This window comes from Cynocephalus volans, chromosome 10 (assembly GCF_027409185.1).
Source record: "Cynocephalus volans isolate mCynVol1 chromosome 10, mCynVol1.pri, whole genome shotgun sequence".
In the NCBI taxonomy this organism is placed as follows: domain Eukaryota; kingdom Metazoa; phylum Chordata; class Mammalia; order Dermoptera; family Cynocephalidae; genus Cynocephalus; species Cynocephalus volans.
Genome location: NC_084469.1, coordinates 54,634,527 through 54,657,093, shown reverse-complemented (window position 1 = coordinate 54,657,093; position 22,567 = coordinate 54,634,527). Strand labels below are relative to the sequence as shown.

General features: G+C 37.2%; 1 protein-coding gene across 4 annotated transcripts in view; it reads right to left on the bottom strand.

Moving 5' to 3' along the window:
- LOC134388654 (zinc finger protein 570) overlaps positions 1-22,327 on the bottom strand; it is a 32,153-nt gene extending 9,826 nt beyond the window's left edge. The window contains exons 1-5 of one of the 4 annotated variants that reach the window (XM_063111872.1): positions 22,170-22,327; positions 21,308-21,391; positions 17,644-17,770; positions 17,217-17,312; positions 12,317-12,346 (exon numbers count right to left, since the gene is read on the bottom strand). In XM_063111872.1, coding sequence (XP_062967942.1) covers positions 12,317-12,346; positions 17,217-17,312; positions 17,644-17,770; positions 21,308-21,340 — 286 coding nt within the window. In that variant the 5' untranslated portion in view covers positions 21,341-21,391; positions 22,170-22,327. Of the gene's footprint in view, positions 1-12,316; positions 12,415-17,216; positions 17,313-17,643; positions 17,771-21,307; positions 21,392-22,169 lie in introns of those variants that run through there. The other 3 variants (XM_063111873.1, XM_063111875.1, XM_063111874.1) reach the window with 3 other exon arrangements.
- Positions 22,328-22,567: the final 240 nt, after the last annotated feature.

Here is a 22,567-nt window from a genome sequence, read left to right as displayed (position 1 = left end):
ACTTTAGTGTCTTGGGAATATTAAAAATAAATATTTAAATTTTATGGTCAAAAAATTTTTTAAAGGTTAAAATAATACAAAGTATCTTATCTGATCACAATGGAATGAAATTAGAAATCATCAGCAGAAGGGAAACTGAAAAAATCCACAAATATGTGGAAATTAAATAACACACTCTTAAATAATCAATGGCCAAAGAAGAAAACACAAGGGAAATTAGAAAATATCTTCAGACAAATGAAAGTAAAAGCACAATGTATAAAACTTATGGATGCAGTGAAAGCAGTGCTAAAAGGGAAAACTGTAACTGTAAATACATTAAAAAAATAAATAAATTGCAAACCAACATAACTTTACACTTTAACAAACTAGAAAAAGGAAAGCAAACTAAACTTAAAGCTAGTAAAAAGGAGGAAGTAATAAAGATTCAAGCAGACATAAACAAAATAGAGAACAAAATAATAGTGAAGAACGACTGAACAGCCCGAGGAGGCAGCAGCCGAGAACGGGGAAGGCGACAAACCAGAGGCAGAGAGTGAGCGCCAGACCTGGCACAGCCCTGTGAGTGACCCCTGGCCCAGCCCTGTTTGGGGGGCTGACGCCCACCTGGCTCCCGCCTGCATCACCAGTTCACTCACCGCCCCGGGGCTGCCTCCATTTTCCCAGCTGCTGGCAGCTCTGCCCGGCGCGGCCCCTCACTGAGCCTTCCCACTTGCTTGCCCCGGCGTGGTGCTTCCCGGAGCCTGCGGGCCGGCCTCCCCTCCCACTCCCTCCACGGTTCTCTGGCGGGGCTGGTGGCGTGGGGCATCCCTGGCCAGTGTCGGGAGGGCAAGGAAGTACGGGCGGGCCGACTGTCACTCCACCACAGCCTGGACTCCGGCCCCCGGTAAACTTCCTGTTACTGGGAGACAGATACCATCTCTGTGGCCACCAGTTCGGAAAAAAGCCTAACCAATTTCTGGTTAGGAATAGTGTGGTAGGAGAGTTCCCAGGTCCGCTTGAACCTGCCGGAGAGCTGGCTGCAGGTGGGCGCTAGATTCAGTCTATGCCGGGGGGATACAAAGGTGAACAAGTCCCGAGAAAGATCTACACAGTGCTACAAAGGCACCCAGAACGACCAGTCGTCTGTGCCTACCAGAAACCTGGTAGACTTCCTGGGCGAGGCGGTGCCGAGCAGGGTCTTGAAGGCCCAGCTGATAGACGAGGGTTGCAGAAGACACGTCCCAGCCCAGCACAGTGCGCACAGAGTGGGGAGACATGCGGCCAGGGAGGCGGAGACTCGACAGAAACCACACACCCTGTGGGGTCGCCACTGCACGATCCAACAGCCTGGGCCAGAGCACACGGAACAGGGAGAAGTCCTGCACAGGAAGTGAAAGCTCAACAGAGATCACACACCCTGTGGTACATGATCCACCAGCCCAGCAGAGTCCAAGCTGACCAGAAAGGTGGCTCCCCAGAGAGGCCCAAGACCCGAGGCAACCACACACACAAGGCACTAGAGGCCAACTGAGCAGTCACGGAGGTAGCCATACGAAATTGGCAACCACAGCAACATCTTAGTTAGTTATTAGTCTCAAACCGGTGGACTGTGAAACCCCCTGCCACAATGAATAAACATCAAAAAAAAGATACCAGAAATACAAAAAATCAAGAAAGTACACCACCAAAAGATAATAAATTTCAAACTCTAGATCCTATAGAACAAGAAGCCCTTGAAATGACTGACAAGGAATTTCGAGTGATAATTCTAAGGAAACTGAATGAGATACAAGAAAACTCAGCTAGACATCATGATGAAATGAGGAAAAGTATACAGGATCTGAAAGAGGAAATGTACAAGGAAATCAATGTCCTGAAAAAAAATGTAGCAGAACTTGCTGAACTGAAGAAGTTATTCAGCGAAATAAAAAACACAACGGAGAGTTTAACCAGCAGGCTTGTCGAAGTTTAAGAGAGAACCTCTGGACTTGAAGATGGGCTGTTTGAAATAACACAAGCAGACAAAAAGAAAGAAAAAAGAATCAAAGACATTGAAGAAAATCTGAGAGAGATATCAGACAACCTTAAGCGCTCAAATATCTGAGTCATGGGTATTCCAGAAGGGGAGGAAAATGGAGATTCCATTGAAAACATATTCAACAAAATAGTGGCAGAAAACTTCCCAGGTATAGGAAAAATCACAGATCTTCAGATCCAGGAAGCTCAACGATCTCCAAATGTATTCAACCCAAAAAGGCCTTCTCCAAGACATGTCATAGTCAAATTGACAAAACTCAGAGACAAAGAGAGAATCTTAAAAGCTGCAAGAGAGAAGCGTCAAATCACCTATAAGGGAGCCCCAATCAGGCTAACATCAGACTTTTCATCACAAACCCTAAAAGCTAGAAAGGAATGGGATGATATATTCAAAATACTAAAAGACAAAGATTGCCAGCCAAGAATACTCTACCCTGCAAGGCTATCCTTCCGAAATGAAGGGCAAATAGTATATTTCTCAGGCAAACAAAAACTGCGGGAGTTCACTACCACACGACCACCCTTACAAGAAATTCTCAGGGGAGTACTGGGTTTGGTTCCTGAAAAATAACTACCACTGCCATAAAAACCCAAGAAAAATCAAAACCCACTAGTATAATAAAAATGGCATTCATGAAGAGAAAACAAGCAAACAAAAACACTATCTACAACCTAAGGAACCAACAAACACAGAAACCAAACAGTAAATCAGAAAGCAAGGAAGAAAAGACACCTAAGACAACCAAACAACCAATAAAATGCTAGGAATAAATCAACACCTTTCAATAACAACTCTTAATGTAAAAGGCTTAAACTCCCCAATCAAAAGACACAGACTGGCTGACTGGATCAAAAAGGAGGACCCAACTATATGCTGCCTACAAGAGACCCACCTCACCCATAAAGACTCACACAGACTAAGAGTGAAAGGATGGAAAAAGATTTACCATGCAAACAGAAAAGAAAAACGAGCTGGAGTAGCTATTCTTATATCTGACAAAATAGACTTTAAACTAAAAACCATAAAAAGAGACAATGAGGGACACTACTTAATGATAAAAGGACTGATCCATCAAGAAGACATAACAATCATAAATATGTACGCACCCAATGTTGGAGCAGCCAGATTTATAAAACAAACTCTATTAGACCTAAAGAAGGAAATAGACACTAATACCATAATAGCAGGGGACCTGAACACCCCACTGTCAATATTAGACAGATCATCTAGGCAAAGAATCAGTAGAGAAACACAAGATCTAAACAAGACTCTAGACCAATTGGAATTGGCAGATATCTACAGAACATTCCACCCAACAACCTCAGAATAGTCATTCTTCTCATCAGCACATGGATCATTCTCCAGGATAGATCACATATTAGGTCACAAATCAAGTCTCAATAAATTCAAAAAAATTGGAATTATCCCATGTATTTTCTCAGACCACAATGGATTAAAACTAGAAATTAATAACAAACGAAACTCTGGAAACTATACAAACACATGGAAATTAAACAGCATTCTACTTAATGACATATGGGTCCAAGAAGAAATCAAGCAGGAAATCAAAAAATTTATTGAAACTAATGAAAACAATGATACATCATACCAAAACCTGTGGGATACTGCAAAAGCAGTATTGAGGGGGAAATTTATTGCATTAAACGCTCACTTCAGAAGAATAGAAAGAAGGCAAGTGAACAACCTAACACTTCACCTTAAAGAACTAGAAAAACAAGAACAATCCAAACCTAAAGTTAGCAGACGGAAAGAAATCATTAAGATCAGAGCAGAACTGAATGAAATTAAAACCCAAAAAACAATTCAAAAGATCAACGAATCAAAAAGTTGGTTTTTTGAAAAGATAAATAAAATTGACAAACCATTAGCATGGCTAACAAAAAAAAGAAGAGAGAAGACTCAAGTAACAAAAATTAGAAATGAAAAAGGCGATATTACAACTGATTCATCTGAAATACAAGAAATCATTCGAGACTACTATAAACAACTATATGCCAACAAATTTGAAAATCTGGAGGAAATGGATAAATTTCTGGACACACACAAGCTCCCAAAACTGAACCATGAAGACGTAGAAAATTTGAACAGACCAATAACAATAAAGGAGATTGAAGCTGTTATCAGAAGGCTCCCAACAAAGAAAAGCCCAGGACCAGATGGATTCACAGCAGAATTTTACCAAACATTCAAAGAGGAATTGACACCGATTCTTTACAAACTATTCCAAAAGATTGAAACGGACGCAAATCTCCCAAACTCATTCTATGAAGCCAACATCATCCTGATACCAAAACCAGGTAAAGATATAACCAAAAAAGAAAACTACAGGCCGATATCCTTGATGAATATAGATGCAAAAATCCTCACTAAAATACTAGCAAACAGAATACAGCAACACATACGAAAAATTATTCAACACAATCAAGTGGGATTCATCCCAGGGATGCAAGGTTGGTTCAACATACACAAATAAATAAATGTGATACACCATATTAATAAAATCAAACACAAGGACCATATGATCATCTCTATAGATGCTGAAAAAGCATTTGATAAAGTTCAGCACTCATTCATGACAATGACCCTCTATAAGTTAGGTATAGAGGGAAAGTATCTCAACATAATTAAAGCCATATATGCCAAACCCACTGCCAATATCATCCTGAATGGGGAAAAGCTGAAAGCTTTTCCTTTAAGAACAGGAACTAGACAAGGATGCCCACTCTCACCACTCCTATTTAACATAGTGTTGGAAGTACTAGCCAGAGCAATCAGAGAAGAGAAGGAAATAAAGGGCATCCAGATTGGAAAAGATGAAGTCAAACTGTCCCTGTTTGCAGATGACATGATCCTATATATCGAACAGCCTAAAACCTCTACAAAAAAACTGTTGGAATTGATAAATGATTTCAGCACAGTAGCAGGATACAAAATCAACACACAAAAATCAGTAGCATTTCTTTTCTCCAATAGTGAACATGCAGAAAGAGAAATCAAGAAAGCCGGCCCATTTACAATAGCCACCAAAAAAATAAAATACTTAGGAATTGAGTTAACCAAGGAGGTGAAAAATCTCTATAATGAGAACTACAAACCACTGCTGAGAGAAGTTAGAGAGGATACAAGAAGATGGAAAGATATCCCATGCTCTTGGATTGGAAGAATCAACATAGTGAAAATGTCCATACTACCCAAAGTGATATACAAATTCAATGCAATCCCCATCAAAATTCCAAAGACATTTTTCTCAGAAATGGAAAAAACTATCCAGTCATTTATATGGAACAATAAAAGACCACGCATAGCCAAAGCAATACTGAGCAAAAAAAATAAAGCTGGAGGCATAACACTACCTGACTTTAAGCTATACTACAAAGCTATAATAACCAAATCAGTATGATACTGGCATAAAAACAGACACACTGACCAATGGAATAGAATAGAGAATCCAGAAATCAACCCACACACTTACTGCCATCTGATCTTTGACAAAGGCACCAAGCCTATTCACTGGGGAAGGGACTGCATCTTCAGCAAATGGTGCTGGGATAACTGGATATCCATATGCAGGAGAATGAAACTAGATCCATACCTCTCACCGTATACTAAAATCAACTCAAAATGGATTAAGGATTTAAATATACACCCTGAAACAATAAAATTTCTTAAAGAAAACATAGGAGAAACACTTCAGGAAATAGGACTGGACATGGACTTCATGAATATGACCCCAAAAGCACGGGCAACCAAAGGAAAAATAAACGAATGGGATTATATCAAACTAAAAAGCTTCTGCACAGCAAAAGAAACAATTAACAGAGTTAAAAGACAACCAACAGAGTGGGAGAAAATATTTGCAAAATATACATCTGACAAAGGATTAATATCCAGAATATATAAGGAACTCAAACAACTTTACAAGGGCCGAGCCCGTGGCGCACTTGGTAGAGTGCTGCGCTGGGAGCGTGGCGACGCTCCCGCCGCGGGTTCGGATCCTATATAGGACTGACCGGTGCACTCACTGGCTGAGTGCCGGTCACGAAAAAACGACAAAAAACAAACAAACAAACAAAAAAAAAAAACAACTTTACAAGAAGAAAACAAGCAACCCAATTAAAAAATGGGCAAAAGAGCCAAGTAGGCATTTCTCTAAGGAAGATATAGAAATGGCCAACAGACATATGAAAAAATGCTCAACATCACTCAGCATCCAGAAAATGCAAATCAAAACCACATTGAGATACCATCTAACCCCAGTTAGGATGGCTAAAATCCAAAAGACCCTGAATGATAAATGCTGGCGAGGTTGTGGAGAAAAAGGAACTCTCATACATTGTTGGTGGGACTGCAAAATGGTGCAGCCTCTATGGAAAATGGTATGGAGGTTCCTCAAACAATTGCAGATAGATCTACCATATGACCCAGCTATCCCACTGCTGGGAATATACCCAGACGAATGGAAATCATCAAGTCGAAGGTATACCTGTTACCCAATGTTCATCGCAGCACTCTTTACAATAGCCAAGAGTTGGAACCAGCCCAAATGTCCATCATCAGATGAGTGGATACGGAAAATGTGGTACATCTACACAATGGAATACTACTCAGCTATAAAAACGAATGAAATACTGCCATTTGCAACAACATGGATGGACCTTGAGAGAATTATATTAAGTGAAACGAGTCAGGCACAGAAAGAGAAATACCACATGTTCTCACTTATTGGTGGGAGCTAAAAATTAATATATAAATTCACACACACACACACACACACACAAAAAAAAAAAAAACCGGGGGGGGGGGAAGATATAACTACCACAATTACTTGAAGTTGATACGACAAGCAAACAGAAAGGACATTGTTGGGGGGGAGGGGGGAGGGAGAAGGGAGGGAGGTTTTGGTGATGGGGAGCAATAATCAGCCACAATGTATATCGACAAAATAAAATTTAAAAAAAAAATCTAGAAAGAAAAACAAAAACTAAAAAAAAAAAAAAAAGTCCAATCCCAGACAATAAAACAAACAAACAAACAAACAAAACCCCAAAATAATTGTGAAGGGAATTAATGAAACCAAGTCTTTGCTTAGAGAAGATCAACAAAACTAATAACCTTTAGCTAGACTAAGAAAAAAAGAGAGAAGACTCAAATAAGTAAAAACAGAAATGAAAAAGGCAACATTACTAACAATTTTACAGATATAAAATGGATCATAAGCGAGTGCTATGAACAACTGTTCACCAACAAATTGGATAACCTGGATGAAGTAGACAAGTTTCTGGAAACATACAACCTACCAAGACTGAATCATGAAAAAAGAGAAAATCTACAGAGAGTTATATATAATGAGTAAGAAGACTGAATCAGTAATCAAACACCTCCCAACAAAGAAAAGCCCAGGATCAGATGGTTTAACTGGTGAATTCTATTGAACATTTAAAGAAGAATTAACACCAGTCCTCCTCAAACTCTTCCAAAAATTTGAAGAGAACGGAAGAAAGACATCCTAACTCATTCAATGAGGCCAGTATTACCCTGATACCAAAGCCAAAGATATTACAAGAAAACTATAGACCAATATCCCTCATGAATAGCGAGGCAAAAATCCTCAACAAAATACTAACAAACAGAATCTAACAGCATATTAAAAAGATTATACACCATAACTAAGTGGGATTCATTCCTGGAATGTAAGGATGGTTCAACATATGAAAATTCATCAGTGTAATACACCACATTAACAGAATGAAACAAACCACATGATCATGTCAATGCAGAAAAAGCATTTGACAAAATTCAAAAACTTTCTATGATAAAAACACTCAACAAAATAGAAACAGAAGAAAACTTCAACATAAAAAAAGCCATCTATGAAAAACCTACAGTGAAAATCATATTCAATGATGAAAAACAAGATTTTTCCTCTAAGATCAGGAACAAGGCAAGGATACCCACTTTGTCACTTTTATGCAACACAGTACTGGAAAGTCCTAGCCAGAGCAATGAGGAGAAAATAAATAAAGGCATCAAAGTTGGTAAGGAAGAAGTAAAATTATCTCTGTTCACAGATGATATGATATTATATGTAGAAATCCTAAAGATTCCACAAAAAAACTATTAGAATAAAATAATTCAGCAAAGTAGCAGGATACAAAGTTAGTTCACAAAAATCAGTTGCATTTCATGCATTAACAATGAATAACCTGAAAAGAAAAATAAGAAAATAATTTCATTTGTAACATCATCAAAAAGAATAAAATACTTAGGAATAAACTTAACCAAGGAGGTGAAAGACTTGTACACTGAAAACAACAAAACACTGCTGAAAGAAATTAAAGATGACACTAATAAATGGAAAGATATCCTATGTTCATTGACTGGAAGACTTAATATTGTTAAGATATTAATATCCAAAGTGATCTACAGATGCAATGTAATTCCTATCAAAATCCCAATAAATTTTTTTCCAGAAATAGAAAAATCCATCCTAAAATTCATATGAAATCCCTGAATAGTCACAACAATCTTGAAAAAGAAGAAAGTTGGAGGTCTCACACCTCCTGATTTCAAAATTTACTACAAAGCCATAGTAATCAAAACAGTGTGGAACTGCCATAAAGACAGACATATAGACCAATGGAATAGAATAGACAGCCTGTAAATAAACCCTCATGTATATGATCAAATGATTTTTGACAAGTGCCAATACCATTCAATGGGAAATGACAGTCTTTTCAACAAGAAGTGATGGGAAAATTGGATATCCACATGAAAAGCTATGAAGTTGGACTCTTACTTTACTCTATATACAAAAATTAACTCAAAATGTATCAAAGAGTTAAAACTATAAAACTCTTAGAAGAAAACACAGGGGAAAGCTTCATGACATCAGATTTGGCAATGACTTCCTGGTATGACACCAAAAGCACAGGCAACAGAAGAAAAAATAAGTAAACTGGACTGTATCAAAATTAAAAACTTTTGTTCAGCAAAGAACATTATCAACAAGCAACCCATAGAATGGAAGAAAATATTTACAAATCATATATCTGATAAGGGGTTAATATTCAGAATTACAAAGAAGTCCTACAACTCAACAACAACAAAAAATAACCAAATTCAAAAATAGGCAAAGGACATGAATAGACATTCCTCCAAAGGAGATATACAAATGGCCAACAAGCACATGAAAAGATATTCAATATCACTAATCATTAGGTGAATGCAAATCAAAACCACAACAAAATATCACCTCATATCCATTAGGATGGCTATTAGAAAAACAAAAAAACAAAAAATAAATGTTGGTGGGGATGTGGAGAAAAGTGAAACACTTGTATATTGCTGGTGAGAATGTAAAATGGTACAGCCACTATGGAAAACAGTATAAACAGTTTCTCAAAAAATTAAAAATAAAATTACCATATGATCAATTCCACTTCTGGGTATATACCCAAAAGAAATGAAAGCAAGGATTCAAAGAGATATTCGTACACCCATGCTCATAGCTGCATTGTTCACAATAGTCAAATGGCAGGAGCGACCAAAGTGCCTATTGATATATGAATGGATACACAAAATATTGTATACATACAATGGAATATTATTCAGCCTTAAAAGGGGAGGAAATTCTGACATATGCTACACCATGGATGAAACGAGTGAAATCAACCAGTCACAAAAATACTAATTGTATATGATTCCACTTATATGAGGTACCTAGAGTAGTCCAGAAATACAGAGACTAGATATAATAATAAACATGCCTCGTTCAAAAAAAGATCACAATGTTGTATAAAATACAGAAAACATCTTTTTAGATGCATTACCAAGCTGGCAAAAAATTAAGGTAAACTCCCAGACGTCAAAAAGACTCCTGAAAGCACTTTCAAGTAACTAAGGAAGAATTGAAGCTGGGAGTATCAATTTATCCCTGGTGAGTTAGAAGGTCTTAGGCACATCTATCTGGAGTTTTTGGAAAAGAAAATACAGAGAATGGGGGAGTGGCAATATGTGAAGACATAAACCACCGATACTTACCCAGAGCCCATTAAAGATCAGAATGGTCAGATACAAAAAATCACAGTAAATCCCAAGTAGAGCAGCTAAAATGAAATTTACATCTAGATAATCATAGTGAAAATACAGAAAAACAAAGGCAAGAAGGAAGTTCTTAAAAGTAGCAAGGAAAAATATATTAATGAGAACTGGTTACTCAATAACAACAGAAGCCAGAAAAGTATGGAATGATATCTTTAAAGTGGCTGATTAAAATAATAACTGACAATCTATGACTGTATATACAGAAAAGGTTCTTGTATACATGACAGCAAAATAAACACACAAAACAAATGAACAAAGAAATAACAACAATAACAAAACAGTTTATATGAAGAGTATATCTCTAAAGTATTTGCCTGAAGAAAAAGTTCTGGTATAGAATGGTAAACAAAGAAAATGACAAATGTGGGTTAATCTAAACAACACTTACCAAACAAAATAATGGTCTAATTATATAACTTATAAAACAAAATAACAGTTTATGGGATTAAAAGAAATAAGGAAGGACTGAAATGAGGGGAAGTGAAATTAAGACAGTTTAAGGTTCTTGTGTTTTTAAGGGAGGAAAATAAAGATAAGGATTAATTTTATATTTTGTCAGGTGATAATAAATGTTAAATTTTATAAGGTAACCAGTACAGAATAGAAATAGACTGTATAGCTTTCAAAGTAGCAGATGGAGAAAAGTCAAGGAAACAAGAAAAAACTGAAAAAGCCCTATTTATAAAAGAAAATAAGATGGTAGAAATAAATCCAACTCTATTAGTAATACCAAAAAATTTAACTGACCACAATCATTTATTTAAAAGATGAAGATTATCCGACTGGACTAAAAAAAATGTTTAGCTTTATAGTGTTTACAAGAGAAGCACATAGAAAGTAAGAGAGTAAAGGGGTAGAAAAAATTATACCAAATATTAACAAAAGAAAGTTAATATAGCTATAATAATATTAAGCAAAAACTTTTATACTTAATCAGATACTCATTGAATTAAAAGACGGTAACAATAAGGAAGAATTCACCAGAAATATAAAACTATAAAACAATTCCAAAAACATATGACCAAATAAAATACCTTCAAAATACAAAAAAAACCCAGTTGTCAGAATTACAAGTAAAATTTATATATTTATCACGAGAGTAGTTTTTAACATCCATCTTCCAGTAACTGCTCAATGAGCCTTTAAAAAGTTTATAAATTATAAGACCACGGTCAAGGGTTCGGATCCCTGTCCTGGCCAGCTGCCAAAAATAAATACATATATACATCCATACGTACGTATGTACATGAAATTAAAAAAAAAAAAAATTATAAGGACACAGAGAATTTGACCAGCACAGTTGATGAGCTTAATCCAATGAACACATACCAAATACTATACTCAACAATCAGAAAAAACACATTATTTTTAAGGATACATAGAATATTTACCAAAATTAGTCCCTAAGACATAAAGCAAGTCTCAAAAAATTTTAAAGACTGTGTGTTAAACAGAACACATTCGCTAACCACAATGCAATTAAATCAATACCAAACAAGAATCTTAAATTTGGAACTTAAAACTTCCAAACAATTCATGGGTAGAGAAGAAATTAATGGGAATTAGAAAATGCATAGATATATGTGAAAACAAACACACTACACGTCAAAACATGCGAGACATTGCTGTTATAACCGTAAATGCTTATTATAGAAAAGCAAAGCCTCAAAAATGATGAATTATCTAAATTTAAAGGTTTTAAAAAAAAAGATTCAGATAAATAAATGTAGGCGAAATTAAATAATAAAGAGAAGAAATACATGGAATTTTTAAAAGTTAGATTACAGAGAATCAGTGAAGTAAAAAATATGTCTGAAAACACTAAAAATTTTGATAAACCCACAGAAAGATTTGTTTCTCCCTTTTTGGAAGGAAAAGTGGGTCAAAATTACATATATTGGCAACTTTAGATAAGAGAAAATGATGGACAACTTCATCCAATAAATTTAAAAACTTACATGAAAACTATAAATTCTTAGAAAAAAATACCATAATTGTCTAGGAGAAATACAAAACCTAGAATCTTATAACATAACAAATTGAATTACTAGTTTAAATTCTTCTCAAAGGAAATCCCTGGCCACGATGAACTAAGTTTCACCAAACATTTAGATAACAAATAATTTTGATTTTATACAAATTCTTCTAAAGAAGAAAAAGAGAACTACTTACCAACAGAATTTATGACAGTGATTCCAAAATCTGACAGGAAGAATACATGAAGGGAAAATTGAAGGCCAAACTCACTGGTAAATAAAGACACAAAACACCTAAACAAAGTATTGGTAAGTAGAAACCAGCAATAAATGAAAAAAATATAAAGATGGTTTTATCTCAGGAATGCAATGTTGGTTCAACATTAAATATGTAATATGTAATTCACCACATTAACAGATGAAAAACTAAAACCATTTAATGATCTACAGATGCAGAAAAACATTTGTTAAAACTCAAAAGCTTTCCACAGTCAAAACTCTAGCAATCAGGAAAGAAAGAGTATCTACCAAAAACTTTTTAAATACCAGAATTATTAATAACAAAATATTGAAGTATTCTCATTGAGACCCTAGTAGACAAGAATGCCTGCTATCACTACTTCAATTCACATTTCACTGGAGATACAAAATGGAGCAACAGAAAAAAGAAATTGAAGGCATAAGAATTTAAAATGAAGAAACTACTGGGTGACCCTCTGGGGCCCTGAGGTATGGAGCCTGGGGAAGCTGAATCTGGCCACAAACAGGCAAGTTGCTGCCACCACCCTGGGCCCTGCCGGGGTCCTGAGGCATGGAGCCAGGAAAAGCCAAACCCAGCCACAACCAGGTAAAGAGCACACCAAAAACACCATTTTCATGCAGGTAGCCCACCATAGCCACTGCAATTGCCATGGCTGCCACAAAAGCAGCTAGTCTCTATAGCAGCAGTCACAGCCACCATGCAGATGGCATGCCAGACTCTCTACTGCATTGACATAAGGAGAGGCACCAGTGGAAACTGAAAAAAAAGAAGAGGTCTTTTTTTTCCACAAAGCACACTCCAGAGTAATAGAAGAAGCATCTGATTTATGATAATAGGGAAGGACTTGATCACTCTTGTCTCAGTACTGGACGGATCATCTAGGCAACAAACCAACAGAGGAACAGTTAATCTATCAGATGAAGAGAACAAATTTATGGTTATTAGAGAGAGAAGGGGGATGGGAAAAGGGGGAGGCGGAAGGAGAGGGATTGGATAAAGCATGATTTGTAACAATGAATGCGCTAATAAAAAAAATAAATAAATAAAGACAATTTAAGTCTGGCCGGTTAGCTCAGTTGGTTAGAGAGCCGGCTTATGACACCAAGGTCATGGCTTTGGATCCCTGTACTGGCCAGCTCCCAAAAACAAAAAAGAAACAAAAAAAATAAAGACAGGTCGGGTAAAGGGCATAAAGAAAAATAATGATTTATAATAATGAATTTGTTAATAATAAATAATAAAAAATTTTAAAAATACAAGTGATGGTGGCTGACTCCCCCACAAGTTCTGAATAAACAGCATCTATTTGTTCTAAAATAAATAAATAAAACAAATGAAGAAACTGCCATTACTTACAGATGTCTGTCCACTGAGAAAATCCAAAACATATCTAAAAATTATTAGCATTAACAGGAGAGATTGGCAAAGTTGGTGGATATAAGATCAATGTATAAAGTTAATTTCATTTCTATGTATGAGCAACAAACAGAAAATACAGATAACATTTAACATTGCAACAAAACTAAGATGTCTTGGAATTAATCTAACAGAAGATGTGCATGGCCTTCATGAAGAAAATTATAAAACACTGAAAGAAATGGAAAAAACCTAAATAAAAGGAGAGCTATACCATGTTTATGAATAGAAAAATTTCCAAAATTCATTACAGAATAAATAAAATTTGAATTAAAAGTCAACAGCTTAGGGGCTGGCCAGTAAGCTCAGTTGGTTAGAGCGTGGTGCTGATAACACCAAGATCTAGGGTTCATTCCCTGTACCAGCCAGCTACCAAAAAAAAAAAGTCAAAAGCTTTTGGTTGTTTTCTGGTAGAAATTGACAAGTTGACCCTAAACTTTATTTAGATGACCAAAGGGTAAACAAGAAATTCTGAAGGACATAAACAAGCTGTAGGGATTTTCCCTAACAGATATTCAGTCTCATAACAAGGGTTTTTTTTTATTAAGACATTGGTACTGGTATAAGTAGAAACAGAGTTCAATAGAATGGAATAAAGCTCAAAATCAGGCCCATAAATACATTAAAACTTGTTATATTAAAAGACAACATTCAAAACAATAGGCAAAAAGAGATCATTCACTCAATAAACATCTGGGACATTTGATTTTCCATAAGGCACAGAAATTAATCTTACTTCAAATAATCCTCACCTCTTAATGCATGACTCTTAAGAGCATTAAATGTCATTAGGGACAAAATGCTTAAAGAAGCTTACTAATACTGTGGGTTCTCTCTGAGATTGAAACTCATTCCCAGAAGAGTTTATGTTCTAATATGAAGCTGAAAACACAAATCTATAACATTTGGAGTCACAGTGAGAGTAAAATCAGCTTTGAATATTCTAATCTTAAGATGTCTTAAGAGAGGACATAGAAAATAAAGAAGTTATCTGATGCCCTAGAGGCTAATGACAATTAAAACCAACTTTTATGCCAACAATGCTAGCTAAATGTATAGAAAAGTGAATTTAGATCAGTGAAAACATATGTTTCAAAATAGCAAACATTTCAAAAGTTAAAAAAATTTGAGAGAATAGCAAGAAATACTAGTATGGAAATTCATAAAAACCTATGCATTCTCAGACCAAAGGGCTAACTCTCTCGGAGATTAAACAAAGGATTTGTAACAGGTATGTTAAGAGATGAACCTCTTTGGAATAAATGAAATTTTAATTTTTAATTTAAAAAAATCCTCAAAAATAATTTCCAACTGAATTATGAATCTAAATATATAAATTAGCATAGGAAAATCTTTAAATAATTTTGGAATATCTATATGATCTTAGAACATAGAAAGGTTCTTAAAACAAAATATCAAAAATGTAAACTACAAATATATACATATATTGTTTATATCAAAAATATAAACTACAAATACATATATATTCCCCCCAAATGAGCAAATGACTCGAGCAGGCCCTTCACAAAGAAGAAATCCAAATGGCCATAACAAATATGAAAAGATGCTAAATTTCTTTAGTAATCAAGGAAACTCAGATTACAAGTACATGGATTTCATACCCACCAGGTTGACAATAAATTTTTTAATTTGTCAGTTCTGAGTGTGGAGCAATGAGTACTGTCACACACAGCTGTTAGAAATATAAATCAGCACAAGCACTTTGGAAGGTAAAATTTAAAAAGTCACAGAATTACATGTACAATATATTTCTATCCACAAAAAGTTGAGAATATGCATATATAAACATTTTGTTTAGGGGCATATATACAAGATATATATCTTACAACTATAATGAAAAGCAAAATTGTAGTATAATGGTTACCCAGTGAGGAATAGGGATGGAGCACGGGCATTATTAGATAGAGGCCCTCAAGGGTCTAAAATGGCACTGACAATTTTCTGTTTCTTAAGCTGAGAAGTAAATACATGACTTCTTGTTTTATTACTATTTAACTACATCTATGCTAATATATACTTACATATGTGATTTATTTAATAATAATTAAAAAATAAAATTTAATCATATATCCTTTGACATTACAATTTCAAATCAAAATTTCTTCTTAGAAAACTGAACAAAGGGCCGGCCCGTGGCTCACTCGGGAGAGTGTGGTGCTGATAACACCAAGGCCACGGGTTCAGATCCCATATAGGGATGGCCGGTTTGCTCACTGGGTGAGCGTGGTGCTGACAACACCAAGTCAAGGGTTAAGATCCCCTTACCGGTCATCTTTTTTAAAAAAAAAAAAAAAGAAAGCTGAACAAAGACATAAAAGATTGGGTTGAGGAAGTGGGGTAGGGGGTGAGCTGGGGAGTGGTGCTGACCGAGATGTTTACATGACAGGCCATTCGTCCTCCATTTTACCTTAATGCTTCCTATATCTGTCTGAAAATCCTTCCCACAGCACAAAGCTAAACTCTTACTCTCTTCTCCCTCAGATGTTTTCTAGCTGCTGACCTTTGTTTTTGTTAAAGACCATCATCTTCCCAGTTACCCAGACTCCTCTGCCTCTCACCTGTTGCTCTGAGTTTCCTTTATGTCAGTTTTCTCTTTATATATGCCATTTACAGCTCTATCATATCTCTGCTACTAGTCTATCAACTGTTTGATTATTTGTATGCATATTTAACGTCCTAGCACCTTACAAGTACAAATTCAATAAATAACTATTCAATAACTATTTAAAGTACAAATTCAATAAATGTTAATTAAAGGAATGAAAGAATGAATTAACTGACCATTCAGAGAAAAATGAGGCATTTGGAGATATACTACCACTACTACTATTAGCAGCTAAAGGCTATTGAGTTCATACTATGAGACAGAAATGTTCCAAGCATTTTAAAAGTACAAGAGTACTTCAAAAAATTCATGGAAAAAATTGAATTAAAAGTTAACACAAATCCTTCCATGAATTTTTTGTAAGACCCCTGGTATTATCCTATTTTGCAGAGGACAAAAGCAAACAGAGGTTAATTAACTTTCCTAAAATTCCAATGCATGTAAATGTCAGGATTCAAACCTGGTACTTAATTTACAGCTGTCCATAGAGCTCAAAAGTTTATTAGAGGAGGAAAAGATTTTTTAAAGACTAAAAGAGGCTTATGCAACCGTGAGGGAATAGACTTAGAGAATAGATAAATGAGTTATTAGAAAGAATAGGGCAAAGTGTGAGACGAGAGACAATTAAGAGTAACAAATGTGGGAGAACATCCTAAAAGGACCCACATTTCTACGAAGACCTAAAACGTTTGAGAATAACATGCTAGCAAAGAGTGAAGAGGTGGATACCTTTAAGTCAAGCTGAGCTATAACCAGCAAAGGTTTTTGCCTGCCTATTTCCTCTTCACTTACCTGAGCACAAGCCTTTTGTCAGCTTTCTCTTCACCATCCAGGGCTCTTTTCCCTGTTCCAACAATAATATCACACTTGGCTTGGAAAAGCAAAGTCCTGCATATATGAAAAGAAATAGAATTTAGTCGTGCTATGGATATGCCAGAATTCCCATTTAATCTTTGATGATCAAGGAAGAGGAAGCATACAGTAAGCCAAAGAAAAATGTCTAAAGGACCTGTATTAGAAGGATAGAAAAGATGAAGCTTCCAGCATTGGTCAAAAACAGACCTGCCCACTGCCAACTCTACAAATATTAAACCATTTGCTTGGCACAGACAGCAGACATTCAGCCAAGCTTTGCAGATGCTATCCAAAAATTCAGTGGTGGTAGTAAATAGCCCCTTATGAGTAGAAGCTCAACTTTGTAAGGGGAAGACATCCTTACCCAGTGATACCAAGATCCTGTAGTTCTCCAACATCACATTACTGTACAAGTGCCTTTGAGAAGAATCCAGGCAATCCCACTCCTCTTGGGAGAAGTCTACAGCCACATCTCTGAAGGTCACCAATTCCTGAAATGAAATAACCTCATCTCTTACCATACTCACCTCATTTACTCTGCCCAGGCACACAGGGCTCTCTTTTATCCTCAAATATGTCAACTTTGTTCCCCCTCAGGGCCTTTGCACTTCTCAGATCATTCTGTATAAAATAGCAATGAACCTATCCCAATTCCCTATTCCCCTAACCCTGCTTTATTTTTCTTCACAGCACTTATTTTGTTATTTATTGTCACCCTCCCACCCCTCTAAAATGTAACCTCCATGAGGCAGAGTATGTTTTTGCTTTCGTTACTGCTATATCCCCAGTATCTGGCACATAAGAGACACTCAAATATTCATTGAATAAACTGAATTAATGTATGAATGGTTTGAAAATTTCAATAAGTTATAAGGGAATCAACAATGACACCAGAAAGTACTTGCTATATCTCTGAAAATTGTGCTAGACAAAACAGAGCAAATCAATTCCATAAAAATTCAATAACTTTAACTCAGAGTTCTTAAAATTTTGTGTAAAGAAAAAATGAGTGTTCCACTCATGATATTGATTCTGCCTACAAGGGCTGGCAAAGTTCTTAAAAACTTGGAGCTATGCTATGATTCAGTTGGATTCCAGGTTTGTATAATGTGACCACTTGCTGTTGAAACTAACCTTATGTGTTTTGTATGAGCGTATGAACTTTTCATACAATTTAATCTTTTATAAAATTAAAAGATATGTCAAGGCAATAAAAGATATATATATATATATATTGCCTTTGATATGTTTTCACAGTTAAACTCTTCACAGAAGCAAAATTCTTCAAGTGTTTTTTAATACTCAGTAACCTTTTTTTAAATATAATTACATGAAGAAGTATATAAATCTCGCCCTCTCTGCTCCTGCTAACAGTTTGATTCATATGGTATATATGCTTCCCAAAATGTTTTCCTTAGCTTCTATAACTATATATAGTAAATGTATAAATACTTTTTATATATGACATACATTTTGTCACTGATTTTTCAAGTTAATTTATACAGTCAACAAAAATAATCACGATGTCAGTACAAGGAGCTTAAATTCTAATCTTAAAATATTTGACCCCTAACAAATGATGATGATACCTGTTTTCAAAATCCATTCATAATTTTCATCCAACCAATCTGAAGCAAAACAACAGTTCCATTCAACTTTTGCCCTTACAGAAACATGGCTTCCAGCTGAGAGGACTACTTCCCCTGAAGCCCTGTCATGTGGTAACTGTTTTATTTCCCACATTCCTTGCACTACAGTACTTGGAGGAGAGCCAGGTGACCTCTTTGCTTCTCACACTTGTTTCCAGACCATTTCCTCCTCCTCCTCCCTGAAAGACACCTAGTTTTAAATCTCATAAAATCAGACTATATCAATCACTATCTCTCTTTGTTTCACTTATCCACCAATTCTCGGCAGATACCAATTCTCTGTCATTACATTACACTTCAGCACCTGCCTCACTGTCACTCTCCAACACTATTCCTACTATAATCTTTGGTCATTTCAATATCCATAAAGATAATGCTGCCAGCAACCTAGCCTCTCAGTTCTCCAACCCACCTCTCCTCCAGTAATCTTGTCCTCCAATAAGTGCCAAATGCTCCATGATCTCAATTATCCCACTCTAACTTCCACCTCCTATATTTCAACTTTTGACCTCAGATACCTCAATCAGGATAATCCATTGATTCCACCAGAACCTAAAATTGATTGATCTTACCACATTTTCACTGTTCTCATCTCTGCATACCCTTACCTCCTAGCACAACCATTTGTTATAATTACCCCCTGAATATGCATTCAACTTCCCTGCCCCTCTCTCACTTAACTGCACTCACTTGGTTAAACCACAGCCATCTCTCAGCTTACTCTGTGCCTATACCTTGCACAGCTGAACTCTGCTGGAGAAAATCATATAATCATGCTAATTAGTCTCACTTTAAATTCAGTGGGCACATTTCCCTAGTTTGTTCATTCTCCCACTCTCTTAAATGACCATTTGATACTTTTCTCTCTCCTCAAACCTTCAATACTCCTCCCTCATCTTCACTCTCAGCTGATGATCTTGCTTTCTGTTTCACTAAGAAAAGAGAAGCCACTCCAAGAGAATTTCCACAAAATTCCAGCACGACATATATACATATACCTGCATCTCTGCCATATACTCTAACTTGTCCCTATTACTATGAATGAACAGCCCACTTTTCTAACAAAGGACAATCCCTTAGTTCCTCTCACCTACTCAAGCACATTCTTCCAGCAATTCCCTCCTCTCCATCTTCAAATTTCATTTCCACTGAATCTTTAACACTGGTCTACTGACATATAGTTGTCTTTCTGAAACCTTGTAAACCACACTTTTTACTTCAGTTGCCACCCATTTCTCTCCTTCTCTTACAGCTAAACTATCTGAAAGAGTTGTCTATGCTCTCTGTTATTTCCACCTACCACCTACCCATGTGAAAAAAAATGAGATAACATGACTTATGTGTTAAAGGATCACTCTGGCTGCTCTGTTGAGAACAGACTAAAAGAGAGCAAAAAGTAGAGAAACGAGTTAGGAAATTATAGCAAAATTCCAGGTGAGATGATGGTTCAGAACAGAATGGAAGCAGAGGTGGTAGTAAAAAGTGGTATGATTCTGGATCTATTTTGAAGTTAGAACAAATAGAACTTCGTAATGGAAGATTTTTAGCTTGAGCAACAGAGATAGGAAAGTTTGTAAGAGTTTCCTAGTTGATTTTCCTGTTTCTATCCTTGTCCTATTTAGCTTATTCTCAATAGCAGCCAGAGTAATCCTACTAAAATGAGAATTAGATCTTGTCAATCTTATGGCTTCAAAACTTCTAATGGCTTATTTTGGTCAGTTTGACAGACACTTGCATTTGAGATATGCAACCAAATGAGAATGCTGGGTAGGCAGTCAGATACACAAGTATGGAGTTTGAGAGAGATGTATGGGCTGTATACAGTTTGGAAGTTGATGGCACATAGATGATATCTGAAGCCATGAGGCAGGATGAAATCACCAAAGTAGTGAGTGTAGACGGAGTGGAGAGAAGGACTACGGACTAACCCCTGTGGCATCCAACGCTAAATAAGTGCTTAATAAAAATTTGTTGAATGAATGAATGATGTTTGGGTAGAGACTAGAATGAAGTTGGCCTGTACCTGTATCTGAGGGAACATCATTCCAGACAGAGGAAACAGCAAGTGCAAGATCACTTGTTAAGAATGTATTCAACTCGTTACAAGGAAGCTAGTGTGGCTAGAACTGAGTGAATGAGTTGCAGACAGGGTGAGAGATTGGATGAGGTCAGAGGGATAGTCAGAGACCAGATTATATAGGGCCCTGCTGGCCAAGACAAGGACTTTGACATTTATCTCGAATGAGATGGAAATCCCATTGAAGGGTTTTGAGAAGTGACATGATTGCTTACCCAGAAAAGTTTCAGAATGAACGTTAATGTCTGCTTGTTTTGAAAATTAGGAAGATATTTCAGGAAAGAGAGAAAACACTAACTCACCTGGTACATGGCTTTAAGAAGTGCAACAGCCATTCTGTCTTCCTCTTGGTTCTTCTCTTGGGAAATGGCAGTGTCCTCAGATGACTAAGATGAGGAAAGAACATGAGAAACTAAGCTTTCCTTGAAGCATCCAGAATCACCAGTCTAGCCTTTTCTTTCCTCCTGTTGCAACTTTCCCTCCAATAGAGAGAGCATAACGGAGACCTAGGGATTTGCATACAATTTACCCCATGCCTAAATTGTTTCCGAATTTATTATTTTAACATGAGGTTTTCTAGATTTTCCACACACAGACTCTGAGGAAGGTAATCATCATTTACGTAAAGTCACACAACTAATAAATAACAGCACCAAGACCAAATAAAGTCTGCCAGACTCCACAGTCCTCCTCTCCAATAGATCTGTGATTCTAAAACTTGGTGGCACATTGACATCGCTTGGCTAGCTTTAAAAGATACTGGTGGCACACACAGTCTCAGTCACCTGGACATACCCAGAGTCTTAAAAACACAGTGCCAACCACAGTCTTAACACGCCACAGTTAGAGGCCATGGATATGGACAATCTCACATGTTACCCTCTCCCAATACCCCCAAGCCTCAAACACTAGGATATCACAACCTACGGTCTCGCTCACGCACCCCAGCAGAGAGGCCGCGGGTATCGTCACAGTGAGGGGCAGAGAATGCCCACCCACTCCCGCCCCCCTCACAGTCTCACACAGTTACGACGAGGACAGGCACATGGGATGACAGTCTCACACTGTACAGTACCAACCACCGTCTCACACGAAGAGTAGCACAGAGGGCCCGGGGACGGGTGTCCGGGAGACCTACAGGCCACTCCTCAGCCCACTCCCTACCTACGGGAAGGTCCTGTGCCCGCCTCGAAGGCTTAGGGACTCTCCACTCGGGCCTCGCCCCAGGCCCTAAGAGTTGGATGGAACCCAGCCCCGGCTGGCCGGGAAAGAAGCAGCTCAGCTGCCTCGGCCTCAGGAGAACACAAAGGGGCCGCCGGCCCGGCTCCCGCAGGGGCCACCGGGAAACGTAGTCCGGAGCAGAAAAGGCGGCCGCGGCTCAGTCCGGCCGTCCTGCGCGGCTCGGGCCGGCTTCCTAACTCCGCCCTCTCCGCACAGGGTCCTCCCACGCCTGCCTCTCCCCCGCCTTCCAGAGCGGAGCCCTGAAGTCCCGATTCCTTTCGGCTCTGAGCCTGGGTCGGCCGCAGGGTTCGAGCCGAGCGTCACAGTAGACGGAGAGGGAC